The 25,941-nt window shown below is 42.9% G+C and overlaps 1 protein-coding gene across 3 annotated transcripts in view; it reads left to right on the top strand.

Moving 5' to 3' along the window:
* Positions 1-25,941, top strand: part of ATL2 (atlastin GTPase 2) — a 50,644-nt gene extending 24,703 nt beyond the window's left edge. For 2 of the 3 annotated variants that reach the window (XM_073339967.1, XM_073339968.1), the window contains exons 4-14: positions 1,268-1,372; positions 3,373-3,423; positions 6,575-6,631; positions 8,344-8,436; positions 8,732-8,870; positions 9,606-9,733; positions 13,198-13,254; positions 14,612-14,683; positions 20,883-21,314; positions 25,116-25,130; positions 25,733-25,941. In XM_073339967.1, coding sequence (XP_073196068.1) covers positions 1,268-1,372; positions 3,373-3,423; positions 6,575-6,631; positions 8,344-8,436; positions 8,732-8,870; positions 9,606-9,733; positions 13,198-13,254; positions 14,612-14,683; positions 20,883-21,314; positions 25,116-25,130; positions 25,733-25,852 — 1,269 coding nt within the window. In that variant the 3' untranslated portion in view covers positions 25,853-25,941. The remainder of the gene's footprint in view (positions 1-1,267; positions 1,373-3,372; positions 3,424-6,574; positions 6,632-8,343; positions 8,437-8,731; positions 8,871-9,605; positions 9,734-13,197; positions 13,255-14,611; positions 14,684-20,882; positions 21,315-25,115; positions 25,131-25,732) is intronic. The other variant, XM_078852390.1, reaches the window with a different exon arrangement.

Here is a 25,941-nt window from a genome sequence, read left to right as displayed (position 1 = left end):
CTGTTCAGATACTTTGTGGCTATTGTGGAAGGCTTTCTAGAAGTGACTGCTGTTGACCGTCGTGTATAGCCAAATGTTCTGGCAACTGGAAGTATTCTGCAGAAAAAGCTAGTGAATTCTGCAAAAGTGAGACGCAGTCGTAGCCTGCAATTAGGCTCCAGTGGAATGTACACATGGCCACAAAATCCCTGGAGGCCAGGCTTTAAGTGTGTGTGGAAGTTGTTGATCCCTCTCTGTATGGTTCTGGATGTGCGGTTCTTGAGATTTAAGTTTTATGTATAACCTCTTCACAGTGAAGCAAAGGGTTCACGTGTTGCATTGTGTGTAGTGAAATATGCAGTGACTGCTGACAACAAGGATTAAATCTTCTTAAGCCTGTCCCCCCCCGCCTCCCAGAGCTCTTGACTGATATTTTTCATAGGCATGGCACTGCTAGAGCCCAAAGGGAGAGTTGGCAGCTTCATTGGCTGGATAATGTTACAAGTTTTAAGTAGATGGTGGCCTCAGTGAATGTTAGAAAGAACCTTGCATCCTGAGTGGTATAGAGTTGCCTCTGTAACTTCCATGATTTTTAACTCAGGGCTAGCTGACTGGTTCTGTGATTGTAGAATGGTCAAAGTGTGGGATCTTGTCTCTAGCAGCTTGTGTAATGTTACCCATTTGTTCTTTTTTTTCTGTCTTTTATAACTGAAAGAAAAGGAAATATGAATCTATTTCAAAGATCTAGGGGATCAGACAGTAGATGCATTTTGGAGTCAAGACTGTTTCACTGTTTCATCACTTAATTAATTGTCAACTTACTTAGCAGGAAACAGCTAGTTTTCCTTCAGAAAATGTTTAATTGTTTCATATGTTCTTGAAGTAAGCTTTGTCACACATCTAGTGTTCATGAAAAATGCTGGAGTGTTAGCCCCAGAGACTGAAGTCCTCTGGTGTGTCACAGTCAACAGTAAGGGTCGGCTTTGCTACAGTGCCCTGTAAGAGTGCCTCATTGGTCAAGGTTGAGGATACTTTGGGGGGAGAGGCTAACTCTGTATCTGTGTATCCTTGGCCTCTCTGCAGAATGCCAGTAAGGGTGTCACTCTTGGGTAGTGGTTTGAGTTGTGGACACCTGTCCACTGGGAGCTGAAGAAAGACTGTCAACGCAGTTTTAATGAGTCAACAGAGGGGCAATGACTTCCACTACCTGAACTGGATCTGACCCAGCAGCCTAGAGGTGAAACCATAACATCTTGGTTAATTATTGCTGCTTTTTAAAAATCTTTAGGTGGCTGTACTACTTATGGATACCCAAGGTGCCTTCGATAGCCAATCCACTATCAAAGACTGTGCGACGGTGTTTGCTCTGAGCACCATGACGAGTTCTGTCCAGGTGAGAATAGCTGTGCTGATAAATGGCAGCTTTTAAACCTCTTCGGCTTAGAAGACATCTTAAAAATATATCTGTAGTCCTGCCTTAAAGGGATAGGCAGACCTTTTAGATTTCCATCGCTCATTTAGAGTATCGCAGATGAATCTCTCTTTGGAGCGGAGATTACCCAAACACTACCCCCATTTCAGGTCCCTAGTTCTGTTGCACTGCAGATTCTACTAGGGGAATCCCAAATTGATTTATTTATATATATATATGTATGTATGTATGTAGTGACACCTCCACAAAGATGCATGGCAAAAATCACTGAGCAGCCCAGCTTATCCAAAGGGAGGGCTGACCCAGCACAAGAAGCTCTAAATGGACTACTGCTGCGACAGTTAAACTTCTGTCAAACTTCTTGCAGTATGTCTCTTGAATACGGTTTTGAGGCTTGTCTAAATTTTCAAAAATGACCAGGTGTTTTTAAGGAGTATTAAATTGGACACTCATTCATTTGTAACTCTTGAAAATGTAGGCCTCTGTATATATCTGTTAACAAATACCTACATATACAGAATCCCGCCTCTCAGGAGGTGACAGTACCCTTCAAAGGCATCTTCTAAATCTATCGGTATAAATTTTAAGTCATGAGGGGAAAAAACACACTATCATTTTTATTACCCACTTTTAACATTTAAGAATAAAAAATGAGTTCTTGTAGCTATGTTTACAGAGACACTGTCAACTTGAAATCTAGTCCACTTTTAAAAAACGAGATACTATATGTTTGCCCTGGAGTCCCCCGTCACCTTTTATGACTTTACAGTCTTGTCTGTTTTTAACTGGCTTTTCCCTTCATTGCTGCTGTCCAAAGACCCATACAAACAGGAATCTGTGCATTCGATACTTTGTGTATAGTCAAAAAGAAAAGGAGTACTTGTGGCACCTTAGCGACTAATCAATTTATTAGAACATAAGTTTAAATTTGTTAGTCTCTAGGGTGCCACAAGTACTCCTTTTCTTTTTGTGGATACAGACTAACGCGGCTGCTACTCTGAAATCTGTGTATAGTCAGTTTCACAAAGTAAACTTTTTTGTGGGGTGGGAATGATACTTTACTTCAACAGAAAGGGAAATCTTGCTTGTTGCAAATAACAATAGTATATCAGTCTTTCAGAAGATTGGTTTGTGGGTTTCACTTTTTTAATTAGAGGTACATTTCAGAGCATTCTAACAACCTTGAAATACTGTGCTGACCTTCCACAATATCAGGCATTTAATACATTCTTATCCTTTTCTCCTGAACCCTTGGCTTGTATGACTCCAAATCTAGCCATAGATCACTAACTCTGCTTTGAGTTATGCCTCAACATTCAGTATTCGTACTGTCTCATCAATCCTGGGGGCTCAGGAGAGGTAATGATTTATTTGCCATGTTGGCAAAGTTCTATGTCAGCTGGGATATTTAAAAGTAAAGGAAACAGAACTTTGCAAAATCAAGCAATATATAGCAAAGAGCTATCCAGCTCTATGTGGGCCAACACCAGTGGGGTTCTGTCTGATGCAACATTACCACAGTAGCATGTGCTGGGGCATCTCCTATTCCTGCCCCAAGCAATCTGAGTTGGGGATAGAGAGGGAGGTGAGTTGAGTTTCAAGCTGCTAATGTTAAACGTGTGCCCCTCTTATTCAACTGGGGTGGGGGGTGTTCAGCAAATAAAATAAAAAAAAAGTTTGCAGCTCATTCACTCTTGGAAGAACTCTTACGAGCTAGGATTAGGAAACTAATCACCCTTAACAGCAGTTATGTCCAAAGTCATTGGTATGCCCAGGTGGCGCTTTTGAAAATGCAGTACGTGATACCACTTTGACTAAAGAGTGACCGTTGGCTGTTTCGACCTCAGCAGAGGTGGTGTGAATACTCAAGTTCTCCACTATAGACTAAATCTGTGTTACGGAAAGATAAAGAATAAACCTTTCTTCTGCTAAAAGTCTTGGAACTGCAATATCTCTTACAGGTTTACAACTTGTCCCAGAACATTCAAGAAGATGATCTCCAACATTTGCAGGTACATATAAACTGAGTTTACTTAATATGGCTTTTATTGAAGTGCTGTCCTCATAGAATTTTTTCAGTTTCCTATTTTGCTTGATTTGGCAATCTGAAACTCTTGGAACCCTGTTTAAGGGATTGTAAACAACTTTTGGATCAGGTTAAATGTATTTTTTTTTCAACTGGTTGTAAGCACGATCTTTTAAAAAGCAATTAAGGTATTGGTAAAGCAAAGGCAGTTAGTGTGATGGGGTGTGAAAGTCTTTTTGTCTCCCTTGGAGGGGGCTCCCTGGCTAAGAGGCACATCTACCCAGCGATGCTGCTAAGCAGAGGGTCTGCCAAATCAGACCGAGGGGACTGATGGATTTATTTTAGATGAATTCCAGCAGGAGTCACAGTTGGCTCAGGGAGGCACTGCCAGTTTGGGATACTATTAGGCACAGCTGTGTCTGATTAAGGTTCGGAACTTTCGGGTTAGCCTGCACTTGATATTTGCACCAGTGTAATTGTGTTTAGATAGTGTGATTGCTTTGTTTTACTGAAATAGTTCTATCAGTGCAAGCCCTAGTGTGGATGCATTTTCACCGATAAGTGTATTCACATTGTGGGGGCTGTATTGCTTTAACTACCCCTATCTAGTTAAAGTGGCACACCTTTTTAGTGTGGGCAAGACTATAGACCGACAAGAAGCTGTCCAAGTGATGGAAGAATTGTCTTGTTTGTAACCTGCGTTTTCTTCTTTCTAAGTCACGTGAGGAGAGAGTGGCCAGAGGTTGCTGGGTTTTGGTTTTGTGCATGGAACACGAGCCTGGTCTCTTTCAAATAAATATGAAGTCCCGAAGAGACTAGCTTTTGTGTTAGCCAAACCTCTGTCTCCCATCTCCAGCTGCTCAGACCATGGCCCCTGCCACAGCTTGAAACTGGTTAACACGTCACCTGATACCAGGCTCCCCGACACATTCAGCTTCGCAAAAGGTGACAGCTGCCAACAGTAGGAGCCAACTTATAATTAAACATTTTTTAAATGCATTTCACAACTAATACATAAGTGCTTCTTACTGTTTGACCTTTCAGAGTACAAGCTGAGCAAAAGAACTGAGCAGTTTCTTAGAGGTTAAAGGGAAACTGATTTCCCAGGTGGCTTTGGTACTTTGATTGGATTCCAGTTGTCAACCTTGAGGGTGAGATTCATGATTGGGGAGGGGAAACTGCCTGGTGGATGAAGTTGGAAAGGGGGATAGGAGACGCATGCAATCACAGGTTGGAGGAAGTAGTTTGGGGTTGATAGGATATGAGCCGTGTCAGCTCTTCTCTCCAGTGGCCTTGAGGTGGGGGCAGGAAGATACTTGTATTAGGGAAATGGAATCTGTGGCTTGTCCTTGAAGGTCCTTGTTTGCGTACTTGGCAGCACCAGCTGTGTCCCTCTAGTGTCCACTTTATGGGCCCTGTCCCCTTCCAGAGTGACATGGTGGCTGGAATAGGCCCCGGGTAAATCCATGTTTATATTAGATACTGCTAGAGTTTACAGCCAAATCAATGCCACCTTATGATCAATGGAAGTAGGCTGGGGGCCTCCCAAATGTGGTTTCATTCCTGTCTTTGAGAGGCTCCAGAGGCTAGTTTTGTATAACTGCTCTTCTCTGTCAAAGGTGCTCTTGAATTGGGTTTCACAGGGTTCCATCTCTTTTCCCTAGTCGTCCCACATGGACATGGGTCCACTAGAAGGGCTAGTAAGGAGATGTAAGGCTACTGTGTATCTTCACTATGTTGATGACATCCAGCTGTCTTACTTGCATTGAACCAACAAGCTGGCTGAAAGCTCAAGCTATACAAGATGAGTGATGTTGGTAAGATGGTGGAAGCAGCTAGAAGAGAAGATGAAATTAAGGGTGTGTGCTACTATTTGTTACTAGAGTTTGCAGTCTAATACCTTGTTGCTCCTGGTAGATCACATAGCAGCAGTGAGTAGGATGATTCTCTTCCATCTGCACCTGGCCAAGAGACTGCAATCATTTTCTTGAATGCACACTTCGCAACCACAATCTAAGCCTTTGTAGTCTCATGTAGACTACTGCACTGCCTGGGGCTACGCCTTTAATCAGTTCTGTTACTGAAGCTTGCGCAAAAGGCAGTGGCTTGTTTGAGTTTCTTGCTGTGATATAATACGTGTTCAAGGATCGGCTTTAGTTGTCTGTATGTTGACTCTGGAGGTTGAGGTCTCTGTCATTGGAGATTTTTAAGAGCAGGTTAGACAAACACCTGTCAGGGATGGTCTAGATAATACCTAGTTCTGCCTTGAGTGCAGAGGACCGGACTAGAAGACCTCTCGAGGTCCCTTCCAGTCCTATGATTCGAAGTGACCATATCTCTGTCCAGCTGTATGGTGAAGAGTGCAAACTGGATCCCCTTCTTTTCCCAGGCTAAAATAGAAATGTGCTGATCTCCAGAGCTTGCTGTGTCTGTTTCCTATGCTCTTGAAAAGGGAGGGAGGAGTTGCAGGCTGGGAAGGGTATCTGGTGGGTAGGAATCATTGGCTGGTGTGAGGGTTGGTCTGTCCTTTCTGATTTGGTGAAGCTGCTGCAATTCTAAATTGGCTTTTATTTGTAAGAGATGTCAGGCATCTAGAGCCTCTGATGAGGAATGTTTTGTAGAAACCCAAATCAACGTGCAGCACTTTGGAGGGGCACTCCTTGGGGGAGTTGGGTGCGTGCTATGTCAGATGGTGGCTGCCCAGGGAGGCCTGGATGGAGAGGTTGGGCAGGGGTACTCCTTTAGCTTAAGAAACCACAGGGTGGGAAGGTAACAGCTATGTGAGAGCAGATGATCTGGATAATGAAGCTGGAAGCCTATGCGGGGTGGGGGCTTTTCAGAGACCATTGGAAGGTGGAGGGGAGATCTTCATGAAGAGGAGTGTATTTTGCTGGAATGACATGCAGACTTCCTTGAGAGACCAGGGAAAGGATAGTCCTCCCTCAGTGCAATTTCTTGAACATTGGTATTCCCATCCTCCAGGTGCCGAGGGTTAACTTCAGGGCTATTCTTGATAATTCAATTAAAAATTGGAAGCCACTAATTTTACCATTGATAAAAAATGGTATTCTTAATGGCAACACAAATTCTTTTTGTAATCTGTATGTGGCATTATTCTTAACAGTTTCATTTAATAGTTGTTTACAGAGTATGGAAGACTTGCTATGGAAGAAATTTACCAAAAGCCATTTCAGGTAATATATACTCTAAACTCTAACCTTTTTACATAATTACCTAGTTCAGGGCTTCTCAAACTTCATTGCACTGCAACCCCCTTCTGACGACGACAAATTACTACACGACCCCAGGAGAGGAGACTGAATCCGAAGCCCGCTTGAGCCCTGCTGCCCAGGGTGTGGAGGCCAAAGTCCGAACCCCACCGTCCAAGGGCATCAGCCCCAGGCAAGGGGCCTGTAACCCGAGTCCTGTGCTCAGGGCTTCAGCCCCAGGCAGTGGAACTCAGGCTTCACTTTTGGCCCCAGGTCCCAGCAAGTCTAAGCCAGCCCTGGCGACCCCATCAGAACAGGGTTGCAACCCACTTTGGGGTCTCGACCCACAGTTTGAGAACCGCTGACCTAGTTTTTCAACACCTGTTCATAAGGGTAGGAAATCAGTTAATTTACATTATGGAGAGAAATTAGCTGGGCTGAAGCTCGTAGTCTTTTTTTATAGGTCTGGGTGAAATGTGTGTGAAAAATCAAACCATGGTAACTGCCTGATGGAATTTCATGTAGGTGAACTTAGGCTAGCATAGAATCTTTCTGAAAAGGCTGAAGGAAATCTGACAAGGAGTTAAAGATACAAAGTGTTTTTAATTTTTTTTCTGCTTTTTAGCCCTCCTAAGGTAGTGATGGGTTTTTATGTTTAACTCTATTTCCAAAACAGCTTGCACTAAATCCTTCAAATTGTCTTACTCTCCTTGGAGTTATGGCAGTATAGATCCCCACTCTTGAGGGAGTGTGCACTAGTTACCAATGTTGAAGTCCTCTGGAAAGCAGTTTAGGACTCTCACGTGTTCATGTACAGAACCAAATGTTCAATGTGGGACTACATAGGAGCTGTAGCTCCAGCTTCACCCCATTCCATTTGGCTGTGGAGGTGAGAGGACTTGGAACCTCTCAAGTTCCTTCTTCTTTTGTAGGTGCCCTTACATAGTTCATGCTAGATTTTAAAAGTCTAAACAGACTGTGTTGTCAACAATATTACACTGTCTGGCAATCCTGTTTTGTGCCTTATGCTGAAGCAGTGATCTTTGAGGAGAGACAAAGCCAGGGTTTCAGCACAGTGGATCTTTTAATAGCAAATTGTAGGGTGAATGGGTGTTCTGGCTCTGGTGCTCATATCTGCTTGCTCCAGGCAGGCTTAAACCAAGGGACTGTGAACATCCTGATCTTAGGGTTCCCTTGCAGTTTCTCTCTGTTAATTTGGTGTCTCCCAAATCCTTCTTTTTGTTCCATGTGTTGTGGTTCTACTAGGTCCTAGCTTTTACTTAGGAACTAAATATGCAAAATACTGTAAGTGTACATAGCTAGTGCCATCCAGCTAGCTCCCCTCTTGGTAGGGGAGTGATGTCATAAGATCTGTTTCATGTCTCCAGTTGATGGAAGGGAGGATCACACTCCTATATCTGGGCTGGCAAGAGACAGAAAAACTAGAGTAACAGGTGAGAGTGTCCTTTTCGCTATCAAAGGTCACAAGTACATGCTAGCTTGAAGGTGCTCCTTCAGCTGTTCTTTCTCACAGCAGAGAGGAGTAACAAGCGTCTTGTATTCAGCTTAATCAGGTTTGGGGTTATAGTTTGTTGAATTACCAGCCGCAGATGTAGCATTCTTGATTCTCTGCCATTTTCTGCAGCTATAAGGAATATTAAATTAACCATTCATTATTATTGTACTCTTCTGTGTAGACACTAATGTTCTTAATCAGAGATTGGAGCTATCCTTATGAACACTCGTATGGCTTGGAAGGAGGAAAAAAATTTCTAGAAAAGCGATTGCAGGTAAGTTACAGCTTACAAAACCCACACTGGTTCCTTAGTTCAGGTGCTGTTCTGTGTTTGAGATAGCTACACACGATTGGCTAAATATTTTCTGCTTGCTATTTTCTCAATACAAATGATATTTAAATATGTGACATCAAGTGATTGCCTTTGTACGATCTAAATTTTTATAGAAGTTCAGAAAAAGGCTAGACTATGTTAAATCTATTCATAAACTTTCCGCCATTAAATTCAATTATAAATCTTGCAGTCAGCTCCACAGAGCCATTTAGAATTCTTACTTTGCTTTTTTCAGGTAAAGCAAAACCAGCACGAAGAGCTACAGAACGTAAGGAAGCATATTCGCTCATGTTTCAGCAACCTTGGCTGTTTCCTATTGCCCCACCCTGGTCTTAAAGTTGCGACTAATCCAAATTTTGATGGGAGGTTGAATGGTAGGAAGCATTCCATTGTGTTAATTTGCTTTGGATATATATCACTGGAATTGTTTTGCTGTAGCATAGAACTTGCCTTAAATCTTGCCTTAAATTTATTGAAGAGTTTGGGGTTGAAAGGTAAAACTTAGAAGTGTGCATTGGCATATTCTCTTTTTGGGTTGTTAAACATATGGAGGAATTAAGTGATTATTTTTTTCCTGGTTCTGTGTTGCTTTTTAAGTTCTCAGGTAGCTGTTGGCTGTAACCTTGCAGATTTAACACTATCCAAGATGGCCAGCTGTGGGATTATGCGGTGCCTAAAATCAGAGGATTTACAAGCAGAATCCTAGGAATTCCACTCACATTTTGGTGGGTGAGAAGTTGCTAATGTGCCAAAGGGTGGTGTAGGAGAAAAAAATTCTTGCATCTTGTGGAGTTCCCACCAATTATGTGCTGGGAGCAGAGACCTGAGCGGTTATACTGTGAGCGGTCTTCAAAGAATTTATTCTAGTTACTCCAGTACTATATAGATGAAGGGAAAAAACCCTACTCTAATTTTACAATAGTTTCCAATTGTCAAAGTGTTTCTTTAAGCCCTAAAAATTTCTTCAGGATAAGCAAATTATTCTGAGTCAGGAAGCATTGTTTTTTTAAAGGGATTTGTTGTCAGTGTGTTTTTCTAGAGGAGAAACTCATTATTGCTTGAAATTGAGACGTACCACCTTTTTCTCCGGCTGATTCAATTTCCACCAGACATTGATGATGATTTCAAGAGAGAGCTGCGGAATCTGGTTCCATTACTACTTGCTCCTGAAAACTTGGTAGAGAAAGAGATCAGTGGATCCAAGGTGACTTGTAGAGATCTTGTAGAATATTTTAAGGTAGGCAAACTCTTGTACTAATTATTTTTTCACGCCTTACCAAATTTATCCTAATTTTAGAATACGTTCCCAAAGAAGAGATGATAGTATCTAGGTTGCCACTCACTGATGAGCTTTAGGTAGTTTTGACTTTAATTTCAGCACGTCTGCTGAAACTGGTATGCATGGTTTTCCACCAGTACAGCTCTAAGGGCTTGTCTCCACTTACTTGAGGGCATGCGGTGATCAATCCACTGGGGGTCGATTTAGTTAGTCTCGTGAAGACCTGCTAAATCGACCACTGATTGCTTTCTGATAGACTCCGGTATTCCACCAGAACAAGAAGCATAAGGTAAGTCAATGGGAGAGTTTCTCCTGTCGACACAGCGCGGTATAGACACCGCAAAAGTTTGACCTAAGCTACGTCGACTCCACCTACGTTGTTTACGTAGCTGGAGTTGCGTAACTTAGTTCAACTGGGCCCCGTAGTATAGACCTGCCCTAAGTGAGCTGCTGTTTTGGCTGTGCCTTTAGATAGGTGTAGGACCAAAAGGCAAATCTGACATATTTTTCTTGAATAGAGATTATTACTTCGTGTCCTTAAACTGAGTTTGAGACAAATTAGAGCAAAGTGCCAATCTTGGTCCTGATATAACTTTAAATATAGGTATTGTGTGTAGTTACACTTGTAATTAAAGTTGTCTAAGCACTTCCATTTGAAGGCCTGTTTTCCAAGCTCATAACTTAATCAAATTTTTGGGCTGAAATTGTCCATGTTCTCTCTCAACCTGAGAACTCTTCTTCTTTGAAACATTAGAATAAAGATGGCATAGCTGTTTTTAATGGTATGTGTAGGGAGCACATGCTGCTGCTGTTTAACCAAAGCAAAACACTTCTGCCACCTTTGAAGGCTTGTGGTGTCTCAGGGGTTACAGCAGGAACTTGCAAGTAAGCCGTGTGTAGTTCCTAAGTTTCCAGTGTGCCTTTTGGTGGTCTGGTGAAAAATCTGTTGTGACCTGGGGAAAATTGCAAGGGTTTAAACACGTCTGTATCATGCAGGCGCACTGCTGTTGTCAGAGAAGAAAAGGGTTGTTTTTCCTAACCTCACATGTTGTGTTGGCTCCACTTGTGCATGTGTGGGTAAATTCTGAAGAACTTAATTTGTAATATGAGGGGGTGTGCGAAGTAGGATCTGTGAGGGCATGTAGGGCATGAGGCAGGGGCCCTGCAGCAACCCTTCCTTTGTGTTCTGCACACTATGCACACCCAGCAATGTTTGATTGCTACCTAGCAAATAGTTCTTGATGATCAAACTTCTCTTTAAAACAAAATCCCCTTGGAAATTCCAGATCAAAATCTACATTAAAAGAATGTGACGGTTTCAAAGTGAAGCACTTGAGTCAGGAAATACCAAAGTTAAGGCAGCACTGATAACCAAAACCCTGGCCCTGGTGAGCCAGTGTAGTAGGACAGTCTTTAATTACATGATTGCATGCAGATTTTTTTCTCCATAGGACCTGTACCGCACTTAGTTCAGGGACTGAATGTTTAGTGAATGTGGAAGAGACCACACCCTGAAAAGTGAGGATAAAATATATAAATATTTAAGAACAGCTGCCTGATTCACGTTGCACTGTCCAACCTATGCAATGAATGACATGGGGTGCTGTGAAAAGACTAATATGTGATCATGCAAATAAAGATTCCCAACATATAGGCACAAGGGAGTAGAACTAAGATTAGGAGGGCAGCCTTAAGTCAGAAAATAGTGAAGTTGAGAGCTTTACTTTGCTGTTCTTCTGATTTAGTTCATGTTGTACGTTATTCAGAAGAGTTCCGTGCAGATTGGCCACTTACTTGTCTCATAACATAAAACTCTGGGTGCTCAGGTGCCCTGTTCTTTGACTTCCTTTCTGAAAGTGGAAGTCCCACTCCAAGCATAGAGGTCTGTACATCAGCATCAGGGACCAGGACTAATGGCAGAGGAAGGAGAAATCCCATCTTTCTCTCCCTCCCCCACTCCTAGAGATGAATAACTATGAAGGAGAAGAAGAATACAGGAGGAACAACAAAAGAGTTCAGTGTGCTAGCTAGTGCACTGGCCCAAAGCAGTGAACTCCATGTTGCTGACCAGAGTCCCAGTTTCCCATTAATCTGACCCAGAAGGCCTAAGTTCCTTCCCCAGCTCACTGCATACAGGGCGTTGCTCCTCACCAACCTCTGAGGAGTGTGCAGACTGGACACAGTGCGTTGTCCTCTTCCTTTCCTCCTAGGCACAGACAAAGGACAACTGAAGCTCTTAGGGGTGGGGAGCTGAGGTCCAGCTCAATTGTAATCAGCCCACTTAGCTTCCCTAGCACACCCTGCCACCCCAACAGTTGTCTCCCATGTCCCAAAGTTGGTAGTTTCTTCACCTTCCCCCAGATTATCCCTTATTCCTACAGGGGTGGGGACATAAGTGTTCCTCCACCCCAAACTTGTTCACCTCCTGGAGATGGGATGTAACTCTCTGCTGCTCCAGATTCTGGGGAGGGCACGGGGGGGGGGAGGAGGGTTGTCTTCCCCCCCATCTTTCAGAAGAGGGGTTCTTCCCAGCCCTCCAAAGACTCCCCCCACATACATTTGGGGGTGTGTGTATGTGGGGGGCATAAGTGCTCACTCTTCCCTGATGAGCTCCAGGCTGCCACTCCTTGAAACAGTAGTAGCCTCTTTTCTCTTCAAAACCCTCTTCTGTGCGGCAGGCCTCAGCCCTGGTGATGCACAGACACACCTGAACAGGGGGGTGCGGTGTCTCTGAACAGAGATGTATTTTTAATAAAATAAAACTCCAAGATTCATCCCTAACTCACTTCGTGCGTGTGTGTGTGTGTGTAAATTGTAAACGTGTCAGTGAGAAGAACCTTCAAATGAAGCAAGTAGAACAGGGGTTCTCAAACTGGGGGTTGGGACCCCTTAAGGGGTCACAAGGTTATTACATGGGGGGGCTCGCGAGCTGTCAGCCTCCACCCCAAACCCCACTTTGCCTCCAGCATTTATAATGGTGTTAAATATGTTAAAAAGTGTTTTAAATTTATAAGGGGGGTCGTGCACAGAGGCTTGCTATGTGAAAGGGGTCACCAGTACAAAAGTTTGAGAACCACTGAAGTAGAAAGTGGTTTTAATACCATGATAGACATATAGCTCTAATCTTGGTAAAAGCACATATTAATTGCCATGTGTCACTACAGTATTGCTTTGATTCACTCAATATGGAGATTAGTAGGGACAGCATTTATTATAAGGGGTTTGGAATGTAAAGGGATTAAAGTGTTGGGAAACGTGTAAATGTCAGTTGTAGATTATTTTACTCTTACATGTAGAGATTTGCTTAATTGAATATTTAGGATTAACATGCAGGACTGATTTGGACCCTGGCTTTCTTCCCATCATAAATGCTCAGGTAAAAAAAAATCAATAAAACAAAATTTAATTGTTTTGTTTTTCAGGCTTACATTAAAATCTATCAGGGAGAGGCGCTACCTCATCCTAAATCAATGCTCCAGGTATTTCCTTATCCTTTGAACATAAGCGAAGTGAAGAAATAAAAATTAAATTCTGTGCTATCATTAAGGATTGTATTTCTTCAAGAGACTGAAGGTTGTGAATGAAGTGTTAGCACCCAGGGAGCTGTGCTTCTTCAAGAAGGGCCAAGGCAGTTACCCACTTCGGGGACTTGTGTGGGCTCAGAACCACCTGAAGTGGTAGCCACTGGGGTTCTGCTGTACATTAGCGTATACACTCCTTCGAAACCTTGCCATGTTGTCTACATTTTGACTCAGTTTCCGGTATTATTTTTATTAGCTTAGTATCTAGTGCTAATAGATAGGTGCACTTAGTTAGTTACATGTCTGCACCATTACATGGTGTCAGGCCACTTTTCACTCTGTGGGTCTGTGTCAGATAAGGTAACTGTACCAATATTCCCCTCCATGGCTGATCCAGAGAGGAAAATCAGATTTAGATTGAGCTTTGTGCCGTCCAGTCATGCCTTGCTCAAGTGTGCAATGCTTACGTTGTTTAGGGTTTAGGACTTGCAACAAGGGAGGTGCTCACTTTATGCTGGCTTTACCTCTTGGGTCTTGAGGGCTGAAAGCCCCTCTAGTGAAAGAAGCCAGAGGAGTTATTTGGTTTAGAATCTGAAATTGTTCTGGGTACCCTCCCCTTCAAGGAACCATCTCCTCCTTGGACTTGTGTAAGGGTTCAGAAAGCCACTTCCAGTGCTCCCTCAGATCCGAAGACAAGGGATAGGCTCCAGTGGATCACCACTTCCCTTCCTCCTGTGACTTTCAGGGGGAGGATGGGACCACATTCTCTCCTGTAACATTATTTAGACTGGTTGGCTCTGACATGGACACATGCATGACCCCAAAAGACACTGCTTACTATAAATTCTGAGCCCGCAACTGCAGGCCTGTGACCTGACCAGAGGTAATACACTCAGGGGAGGGGGGAAACTGCCTTTTATATAGCGATGGAATTTTTTCCTGACCGCTTTCTAACATTAATTTGGATATCCTTTTCCATTTGGTAACCATCAAAATAGTCTCTTCCATACCTATCTCATGATGGAAAGATCATGTACAGGTATATGGATGTATCATATGTAGCTTTTCTAGAGTGCCAGGGCTGAAATCTTTGCTTCTAGTGAGCTATTTTAATCTATTTTACAGCAGATCCTTTATCTGTTCACATGGAAGGTTTTCTTCAGGTCTGAAGTTAATGGGTAAACATTCAAAATTAAATGGTACAAAACTGGTTAAAGGTGTTGGTGCTTCATAATGTATAACTAATGTTACTGGCAAGTCAGATACGACCACGTGCAGTGCTTGATCAATATCTGTATGCTTTCATTTTCTGAAGGCAACAGCTGAAGCCAACAATCTTGCTGCAGTAGCAGGAGCAAAAGACACCTACAACAAAGGCATGGAGCAGGTATGTTGATTACGAAATTAAGGCAGTGGTACATGTAGTAAGGCCTCTGTTGTAGAGTTATGCGTAATGTGGTGTTAAACAGTTACACGGTTAACATACTAATGGACAAATTGGCTGAGCATCAGGACTCCCATGTGTGAAGATCACACATGCTGCAAAAGTTACAAGATCACTCGTGAAGAAGGGAGAAGGAAATTGATGGTGAGGTAGGGGGGGTGGGATTGAGATGTATTCTCTACATGCTAAATGACTTGAGAATTCTGTTAACAGCCGCTGATTAAAAAGATACGAAGCAGCTAGTAGAATGAACAGATACATCTGGTAGTAGTATCACCGTACAGTGTTCATACTAAAAAATATAAAAAAAATTGTTTGGGTTTTGGAGATATTACACTACTTTGATTTCTGATGATTTTCTGTAAGGCTATAGAGCAACATAAATGTGCCGTAAAATGTGAAGATTAAAAGGTACTTAAATATTCAGTATTTGCAAAATCCAAAACATTTCTTCCAAATAGCTACATGTAGCTAACAATTTCATTCACCATATGCTACTTCAAGCTCCATTGTGAAGGTACTCTTTTATAGTGAACACACTACCAAGGCCCACTGCAATCTTCAGACCACAAAGTTGGGCAACAGTTTAAAGCCACTTATCACAGAACCATTGACACCATGTGGGAAATTCTGAAATACAATTGTACATCTATGTTATAGATATCAGAAGGTCTTTCACTTACTGTGAAGCATGTGCCCATGAAAACAGCATCAACTTAAGAGTTCATCTGCTCCTGTAGCTACTGTAAATTAGTGCCATGGCCACCTCTGGATTACTGTGTGCAGTACTGGCCACTACACCACAAAAAGGATATTGCATAAGGACATAAGAACGGCCATACTGGGTCAGACCAGTGGTCCATCTAGCCCAGTATCCTGTCTTCGGAGAGTGGCCAATACCAGGTGCGCCAGAGGGAATGATCCATCCCATTGCCCATTCCCAGCTTCTGGCAAACAGAGGCTAGGGACACCATCCCTGTTCACGTTGGCTAATAGCCATTGATGGACCTATCCTCCACGAATTTATCTAGTTTGTTATAGTCTTGGCCTTCACAACATCCTCTGGCAAGGAGTTCCACAGGTTGACTGTGCGTTGTGTGAAGAAATACTTCCTTTTGTGTGCTTTAAATCTGCTGCCTATTAATTTCATTTGTTGACCCCTAGTTCTAGTGTTATATGAGAGAGTAAATAACACGTCCTTATTTACTTCACATCAGTCACGATTTTATAGACCTCTATCATATCCCCCCCCTAATCATCTCTTTTCCAAGATGAAACGCCCCATACTTAATCTCTCCTCATACGGAAGCTGTACCATACCCCTAATAGTTTTTGTTGCTCTTTTCTGAACCTTTTCCAATTCCAATATATCTTTTTTTGAGCTGCGTCGACCACATCTGCACACAGTATCCAAGGTATGGGCATACCATGGATTTATATAGAGGCAATATGATATTTCTTTATTATCTATCCCTTTCTTAATGATTCCCAACATTGCAGATGATGAGAGCTTGGAGATGGTTGACAAGAAGGGCATGGAAAAACTGTCCTATGAGAGAAGAGATTGGAATTATTTGCCTTAGAAAGGAGACTAAAGGGGAATGAGTCTATTAAAATAATGAATGGTACCCAGAAGGTAGATCAGGAATTTTTGTTCTCCCTGACTCACGACCCCAGAACAAGGGGATGCCATCGAATCAAACTAAAAGGTGGTAAATACAAAACTGATGAAAGGAAATCCTTTTTCACACAATTTGTAAATGGACTGTAGAGCTCACAGCCACAGAAAGTCAGAGGCGAAGAACTTAACGTGATTCAAAAAGATTGGGTACGTGTGGTTATCAAGATTATCACTGATGATAATTCTAGATGATAAAATCTTTGGAAGGGATACTAAACCCCATGCTTCAGGGTTTAAGCCTGTCTTTTCTGTATTAGAGATCAGGATGATGCCTAATGTGGGCAGATTACCCCACATCTACCCATTGCAGGGTTCTTATACCTTCCTCTGAAGTATCTCGTGCTGGAGCCTGTCAGAGACAGGATACTGGACTAGGCAGACTCCAGGCCTGATCCAGTCAGGCAATACCTATGTAATAAAACGGAGTAGGAGTATTCCCATTTTGTGAAGACCTTTGAGGTTTTCAGATGAATTGTTATAAAAGAGCTGAATTATTTCTCACCTGAAGTCATGACTGGCCATGGAGATGATTGAAATATTGGAGAATTTAGACTTCAGGTAAGGAATAAACAGGAACAGATGTTTTCTTACAGATCCTGTTTCCATAGGAACTTCCCAAGTGTTATATTTTATGTACAAAATAAGTGTGGCTAAACAAAACAAGTCTTTATAAACATCTTTTGGATAACTTTGAACATTTTTTATACCAAGTCTTGGTGTGACAGATGGGTCTGAAACTTTTGACACTAAGAACAGAGAAGAAATAATTGTTTTGGTCTTTATCTTAATTAACACTAGTTTTAATCAAGTCTTTATTATCAGTGCTACCATAGTGCCTACGAGCCCAAGTCATGGACCAGAACCCCACTGTGCTGGGTGCTGTATAAATACTGAAGACGGTCCCTGTCCCAAAATGTTTACGATCTAAGTATGACAAGGAAGAACAGGTGGATACAGACAAGGAAGCACAAGGAAACAATGAGGCCATATTGGTCATCTTGATGAGCAATGGTCTCACTACAGTTAGGCTGCTGGCGAGCGCATGAGGGGCAGCATGGGAAGAAGCATGAAGGGACTTGTTTGAGAATGTAACTTGTGGTTGATGGATGCTGACATCACGGGCCAATCAAAGGTGGGAGTCAGTACGTTGATAATGAATGAGAGAGCTCATTAATGGCCTTGACAGTAAACACAAGCGACTTTTATGTTTGAGGTGATAGAGAAGGGTGAGTCAGTGAAGGATGCAAAGAGGGGAGAGATGGTCAAAACAACAGGCTAGAAAACTATCTTTGCAGCAGCATTTTGACTGGAGGTAAATGGAGCTAGGTTACATTTGTCAAGCCAGAAAGAAGGATGTTGTAGTAATTGAGATGATTTGAGACTGGACAAGAGTTCTAGCTCTGTGGATGGATAAGAAAGGCCCTAGCTTAGAGATGTTATGCAGAAAGAATCTTCATGACTTAACCATAGCCTGGATGTGAGGACCTAGAGTGGTCTGGTGATGCCCAGGTTATGGGCCTGAGTGACTGAAAGGATGATGGTGCTGTCCACAGTGTTTGAGAAGGTGAGGGAGGAGGCAAGGAGTTCTGTTTTAGCTGTGACTAGCTTGTGCTGACAGCTAGACAGCCACAAGATATTAGAAATAGACCAAAATTTTAGTATGGACAGAAGACGACTGTTCTGGAATAGAGAGAGAGATCTGAGAGTCAACAGCAGACTTGAATTTGTATTTGTGGATGAGATTACCCAGAGAGAAGGTGTAGAGGGAGAAGAGAAGGGGACCAAGGCCGGAGCCCTCTGGAATCACCACAGAGAGCCAGGTGGGGGGATGAGGAGGATCCTCTGAAGGTCACACTGAAGGAGCAATTAAAGAGGTAGGAGAAGAACCAGGAGAGGATAGTTACAGAAGCCAAAGGAGGACAAGACTTCAAGAGAGTGGTTGGTGGTGTTGAAGGCAGCTGATGGGTCAAGGAGGATGAGGATAGAGTACTGGTTCTGAGCTTTGGTGTGGAAAAGTTCATCTTGCTCTTTGGCAAGAGCAGTTTCGGTGGAGTGTAAGGGGCAGATGCCGGATTGGAGAGGGTCAGGATGAGATTAGAGGAGTTCTTCTACAGACCGATCTTTAGCAGGAGCCATGTAAAGAAAGAAGACTAGGATAAACAATCCAGAATGATAGTTTGATTTATGCCTCCCTTGAAGGGGGCAGGATGGATGGGCAGGTGCATGTTGCTGGTATAAACTCTTGTCCTTAATCTCCCCTTGAGAGCATTAAGTCTCTCCCAGATCACCTTTTTACCTCAAGAGAACTGGATGGGACTCCTTAGAGCAGCATTGACTAGCTCCATCATCTGCCAGAAAGGGTCCCTGGGGCACAAGGTACTTGTCCTCTCTCCCGTATCCCTGGTTCCCATTACCCAGGTGCAAGAGAGCAGGAGTGAAACCCATCTTTCCTGCATGGTCCTTCAGAATATGGCACCAGACATGTCGACTTGCTGAAGACCATGGCTTCAAATTCAGAATTGTAAAGGCAGGGTGCTGTGATTAGCAGCCCAGCTGTTCAGTAAAGCTGCTCATAGCAAACTCACTGAATAGGAAACTGAGCATGCCCAAGTACCTCCTCAGGCAGAGGGAGGCCTTTATCATTCAAATCACCTGCTTGCCCTTAGTGAGTCTCTGATGCACTCATGAAAAGGTAATGTTATGGGATGGGCAGCTGGCGTATTCCTTGCGGTCTGTCTTCACACACTGCTGAATTTACCAAGAGCCAAGGAATTGACAGCATTTGTTTTTGTGAACTCAGAATATGGCCCAGTGTGTTTGATTCTGGGTAGACCTGTTAAATCTGCTGTGTTTGAAATCATCCCAACTTTGAAAGAGCTGTTCTTATGGATGTGTGTTTCTGGGCTGGACACTTTTCAGAATACTGCAAAGCTGAAGTTCTGAGCAGATTTAAGAACGCTTCCCCAGCCTCTGGTTCTTGTTTGTTGCATCATAACTGGTTCGGTCATCTTTTGCTCAACTGACTAGTGAGAGGCACTCCATGCTGTGGGTCCCATTTTCTGGTTTCACTTAAATGATTTTATAGCATTTCCTCTGTTCCTTTAAAAGCTCTTTTGGAAAGGACCCATGGCAGCAATGGACACTTGCCCCCTTCAAGAGGGGGCTGGGGCTGCAACACAAGCAGAGAGATGGACACAGCTAGGGCTTTGACCAAGCTCATGAGACACTGGTTGTACAGTCCTAGTGGCTTACATTAGCTAAACCCAGTAGCCTCCTAGTCTGGCTGGAGGTGGTACAGTGGCTGATCCATCAAGCTAGCTACCTTTCCACATCTGATCATTTAGAACCAGAGCATCTCTTTGCATCCTAGCTTAGGATTTGTTCTTGTTAACCAGGCTGCTGAGCGTGGAAATTGAGTAGTTTGAAGTCGTGCAAGCGGTGTCTTACGTGTCCTTTTAACAGACCAGAAAATCACATAACTTTAATTGGAGGTAGATTGGTGAATCCCTTTAAATTGCTCCCCCAAGCAACTTGATTACTTTCTGTAGTCCAGAAATGAAGAGACGGCACCTTCAGAGATCTGACTGATATTTCAGACTCTGAGCCATTAGAGTCCTGTGAAATCAAGTTTCTGATATGGAATATTTAAATCTACAGGATGCAGTCACAGCTGCCAGCAGGGTTTTAAAAAAATCCATTCTTCTGTAGGGAGAAAGGGAAGCTCTCCTAGGCTGGGGCCATCACGTTTTGCAGAATCTCTGGTTTTACTGGGGGAGGGAATGTTTCTAACCCTTCTGGGCCATTAGCTTTCCACCCCTAAGTGAACAGTGTCGCTTGATGCAGTGCTGTCTTCCCAAGTCTGCAGGCACAGCTACAGCCTGTGCCACTATTGATAGCTTTGCCCAGCTGCAGCCCAGTGAAAACTGGGGATAGACGAGGCCGAGATGGCATCCGTGGGTAGGTTAACCCGGCTAGGTCCAAAACAGAGGCTGAGGCGAAGGCTAGAGTTCGTTGCCCCTTTTCCACCTGTTTTAACAGCCAAGAGGTTCTGAGATTCTGTTTCACCTAAAAGGAGAGACTTGCTTCTGTGTACTTATTCTGTGAAGGTGAATGTTACAGCAGGTCCACAGTTTCCTTGCTGCCACTGAGCCCCCTGCCAAAAAACCCCCAACAAAAGACGCTGGAGAATATAAAGTCATGTTAGAGTGAACATTACCAGATGGTCGAGGCCATTTCTGATTCTTAAGCTTCAGTCTGAAGCAGGAGTGTCTTAACTGCTTACCTTGAGCTTTGGAGTGTTCTGACCGTGGTCAGCTGCAGGCAAGTGTGGTGCTCGAGCTACTGCCCTCTAAGGATCGAACATCAAGCAGGTAATGGTTTGTTGTTTCGAATGCAACGTTGGACAGCACAAGCTCTTCCTGCTGTACCCTGACCCCTCACGTCTGGTTATTCTTCTCACAGGTTTGTGGAGGAGATAAGCCTTACATTGCTCCGTCAGACCTGGAGAGACAGCACCAGGATTTTAAGGAGTCAGCTGTCAGACAGTTCTGTTCTGTGAAAAAAATGGGAGGAGAGGAGTTCTGCCGTCGCTACCAGGACCAGCTTGAGGCGGAGCTGGATGAAATCTATGCAAACTTTGTGAAGCACAATGATGGCAAAAACATCTTTTATGCTGCTCGTACCCCTGCCACTCTGTTTGCTGTTATGTTTGCCATGTACATCATCTCAGGACTGACTGGCTTCCTTGGTATGAACTCCATCGCTAGCCTGTGCAATCTCGTCATGGGGCTAGCACTGATATCCCTTTGTACTTGGGCATATGTTAAGTACTCTGGGGAATTCAGAGAAGTTGGAACAGCCATTGATCAAATCGCTGAAGCACTATGGGAACAGGTTGGTATCTATTGAACTATGAAAGTGTCCTTTCTTGGATGAACTTGCCAATTACGATTTCTGTTTAATGCTGTTAATCAAAAATTGTTCTAGAGCAGACTAAAGAATTCAAGTTCTTCTGGAAGGTAAAATGAACTCAGAAGTATAGACATTGTGTAACTTTCAAGGAGGATACCTTGGAGAAATTAGACTATAAAACCAGCCCAGGATATCATCCAGTGTCTAATTACCTGAGGTCTTTGCTGACACTAAGTTCTGAGAGTAGCACAAAAGTGGAAGGATTTTTTAAAAAAATCCTTGTTGTTTACTTTTCTCTAAAAGGTAAGTTTGAAAACCCGGTGAAGAATTCTTAGAGAGGTAAGTTGAAGTTGTTGAACGTCTTCATTTCTGATATGGTGCATGTGAGACTCCATTGATTTACTGGAGCAAGAACTGTGATGCCACAACACTGCCCAGAATCATCTCTGTATCTGTCATCCCCTTGCTGTTGGACAGCATGCATGGCACTGAAGAGAAAGCTAATTAAAGACTGCAGGGAAGAAAATTAGAGGTAATGAATACCTGCAAGGAGTCCAGCTTGCAGCAGCTTCCATAGGAGAGATGGCTGTGTTTTCTCATATTGGGAAGACAGACTGTTTTAAACATTACTACTACTATTTTGAGTAGCATAGTGGCTAGTATAGTTGCCCACGTAAAAACGTTTGCCGGAACCAGTGGTTCTCAACCTGTGGCCTAATCAGTGCACAGCTGTGGCCCATGCGACATTCTCAGGGCCATACAAGTAATATATATTTTGCGTGGATGTGGTCCATATAACTCAGAAAGCTGCATATGTGGCCCACAATGGTAAATAGTTGGAGAACCACTGGCTGGAACAATTTGCCTTTCTTTTTAAAGCTAACATATGATATGACCTTACATTAAGGTAGCAAATGGTGGTAGATGAATTTTCATTCAACTCTTAATCTGGGAACATGTAATTCTGCCTTTATAGCCTCAAGCCAATCTTGTGACTACTTTATCTGATTGGCCAACTATATGGGTCCAACTTTGAGGTTAGAACATAGGATTTTTGACTGCTTTTCAGAGACTGAATAGGGAATGCCTTTAGGAAAGGTTACTGGAGATTCTATAGTTCTAGTACCTGTAGTAGAGTGGATGTGATGCTTTGAGTAAAAATAGGCAATGACTTGTGCTGAGATCTCAGATGAGAGAGGTGATGCTAAAAAGTGACAAGCAAATAGTTGTGTGAGGTAGAAAATAAATACTTAAGGCCTTACAATGGAAACTGGTTGTTTAAAGACTGAATCTCAGTTCAGGATTACTGTATGTGAGATGGTACGGGGCAATGTGCAGGATGATCAATCTCTGTTCTTAACTATGTAGGTTACCTTTGACAGATTTTTTTTTCTTAAATTGCAGGAAGCAAAACTAGACAATAGGTTTGTAACTTGAGGAAATCAGTTAAATTCTCATAATTTACTTTCTATGTCCTAATTCCTGAAGCTTTGAAAAAATCCATACCCTCCTGCAGTCTGATATAAATTCCGACTTCAGAATTGTTTTGTCCTAGCTTGAAGTGGCTTCCTCGAGTCTAGACTTCATCAGCTTCACATGTAAAACTAGGGTTTCTAAGCATGCGGTTGGGTCCTTACTCCAAGGAAGAGACCAGGTCATAGTAAATCAACACTTCAGTTTTGCTGGCAGAGCTATGTTGGTTCAGGATGTGTGAAGGAAAATCACACCCTTAACTGACCTAGCTGTGCTGACGAAGACTCTGGTATAGATGCAGTTATACTAGCATGAAAGCCTTTTCCTGGTGTCACTTACTTTGCTTGGGAACTCTTTTGCTGGTGAAAGCTCCATTCCTACTACGAGGGTTTGCCAGTACAGCTGTACTGACTAACCCTTTCTAGTGTAGACTCTGTGACCGAACCCGTCACAGAGACCCCCTTGGGACTGTCACCTGATGGGCTGAAATTATCTCTGAGCCCGTTTTCCCTGCCAGCTTGGGACTCCAGAACCCTGCCTTGTTGAGCCAGACATGCTAGCCTGCTGCAGTACAGACCCAGGTCTGGTCCACACCCCCAAAGCTGCAGACTTTAACCAAATACTGCTCAGCAGGTCACCTATCTCCAGCACCCAGAAACCCAGTTCCCAATGGGATCCAAACCCCAAATAAATCCATTTTACTCTGTATAAAGCTTACATAGGGTAAACTCATAACTTGTCCACCCTCTATAACACTGAACATAGAATCATAGAATATCAGGGTTGGAAGGGACCTCAGGAGGTCCTCTAGTCCAACCCCCTGCTCAAAGCAGGACCAATCCCCAACTAAATCAGAGAGATGCACAGCTGTTTGCTCCCTCAGGTATTAATCACTTACTCTGGTTCATTAATAAACAAAAGTGAGTTTATGAAGTATAAAAAGTAGGATTTCAGTGGTTTCAAGTAATAACACAGAGAACAAAGTAAGTCACCAAGCAAAATAAAGCAAAACACACAAGTCTAAGCCTAATACATTAAGAAACTCTTTACAGGTAAATCTCACCCTTAGAGATGTTCCCATAAGCTTCTTTCACAGACTAGACTCCTTCCTAGTCTGGGCCCAATCCTTTCCTCAGTACATTCCTTGTTAGTTCCAGCAGGCATCTTAAGTGAAAAGCAGTGGCTTTCTCATGATTGGGACCACCTGTTTGTTCTCTCCCACCCCCCTCTTATAGCTTTGCACAAAGCAGGAATCTTTTGTGTCTCTGGATCCCCACCCCTCCTAAATGGAAAAGCACCAGGTTTAAGATGGATTCCATCATTCTCTCTGGATTGGCTTACATGAACACAGGAGGGCTTGCAAGTAAACAGAGCCATTTACAACCAATTGTCCTAGTCAATGGGAGCCATCAAGATTGTAAGCCATCATCAATGGCCCACACTTTGCATAATTACAATAGGACCTCAGAAAGAAAAGGAGTACTTGTGGCACCTTAGAGACTAACCAATTTATTTGAGCATGAGCTTTCGTGAGCTACAGCTCACTTCATCGGATGTAGCCGATGAAGTGAGCTGTAGCTCACGAAAGCTCATGCTCAAATAAATTGGTTAGTCTCTAAGGTGCCACAAGTACTCCTTTTCTTTTTGCGAATACAGACTAACACGGCTGTTACTCTGAAATAGGACCTCAGAGTTGTATCTGAAGCTAGAAATATAAAGTATAAGACTGATACATGCATACAAATCAGATGAACACACTCAGTAGATTATAAGCTTTGTAATGATACCTTACAAGGGATCTTTTGCATGAAGCATATTCCAATTACATCATATCCACACTCGTAAGCATATTTCCATAAACATACGGAGTGCAACGTCATGGACAACACCTGTCATTGCCATTGGACTATGCATTATACTGTGAGATAAGAACCAGTTCCTCTCCGATTGCTAGCCTAAGGCCTGGCTTACTTAAAAATGAGATTGACCTATTTGTGTTGCTCAGAGCTGTAGTTAGTTCAACCTAGCCCTCAGTGTAGCCGTGGCTCCTCTGATGGAAGAATTCTTCTGTTGACCTAGCTCCTACCTCTGAGAGATGGATTAGCTACATCTGTGATGGATGGGTTCTTCCCAATGTAAGAAACGTCCACACTATAGCCCTCTAGGGGTACAGTTGCAGCAGCTGTAGTGTAGATGTGCCCATCATCATTCTGAAACTGAAGGTGGATTCCTTTGTCCCATGTCTCATGCATGTTGTTGCTACTGACCACTTCTAAATCTCTCTGCTTTTCTTTTTTCTCTTTGCTTCAGAGGAATCCCAGGAAGGTGAGAAATTAGCAGCAATTAGTCTTATTAATTAGTTGCCTTTATTTTCCTGCTGCTTGCTGCGAGTCCTTTTCCTAACCACTGAATTCATATTTTAGGTGTGTTCCAAACTCTTTGAAGTTGTTAGACGTCGAATGATTCGCCGTGTTCTTACATCAGCGCAGCGACAGCGACTCTCGTCCAACAATAACAAGAAGAAAAATTAGACAGTATTTTTACATTTCTTTCTGTATCTGAAGTGTTCACACTTACACATATAGGACAATAAGCAGGACCGTCTGGGCCGGTCTGCATAAATGCTGTAAACATACCAGATTGATGCTGCATATAGGGTATGGAACTGCACAGCCATCTTCTAGGAACTGTAAAGTGGTTTGAATTCCGTGAAATGCTGCTGTGTAGGAGGAGATCGGTTTTGTTCATGATTCACCTCATTACTATAGCAGCACAGCTTTTCACCATTTCCTTTAGTGCATCATGTTCTTGTTTATTTTTCAGATTCCAAGATCTTAATTTTTTCATTACTTGAATTCTTGTATTTTATATTTTTAAAGGGTTATTTATTTACCTCCTCTTTATTTTGCACATTTCTCATACCACAGGTATTGAAGCCCCTGAGTGATAATTTGATGGAGGATAACATGAGGCAGTCTGTAACAAACTCTATCAAAGCAGGCCTGACCGAACAGGTGTCTCATCGTGCCCGATTAAAGACAGACTGACCATTCATCTCCTCTTCAACTCTGCCCTCTCATCCTAGACATGCTGTACAATGAGAACTCAATAAAAATAAACCAAAGTTTACAATCAA

The sequence above is a fragment of the Lepidochelys kempii genome, chromosome 3, assembly GCF_965140285.1.
Source record: "Lepidochelys kempii isolate rLepKem1 chromosome 3, rLepKem1.hap1, whole genome shotgun sequence".
NCBI classification, from domain to species: domain Eukaryota; kingdom Metazoa; phylum Chordata; order Testudines; family Cheloniidae; genus Lepidochelys; species Lepidochelys kempii.
This window is presented reverse-complemented; position numbering and strand designations above follow the sequence as displayed.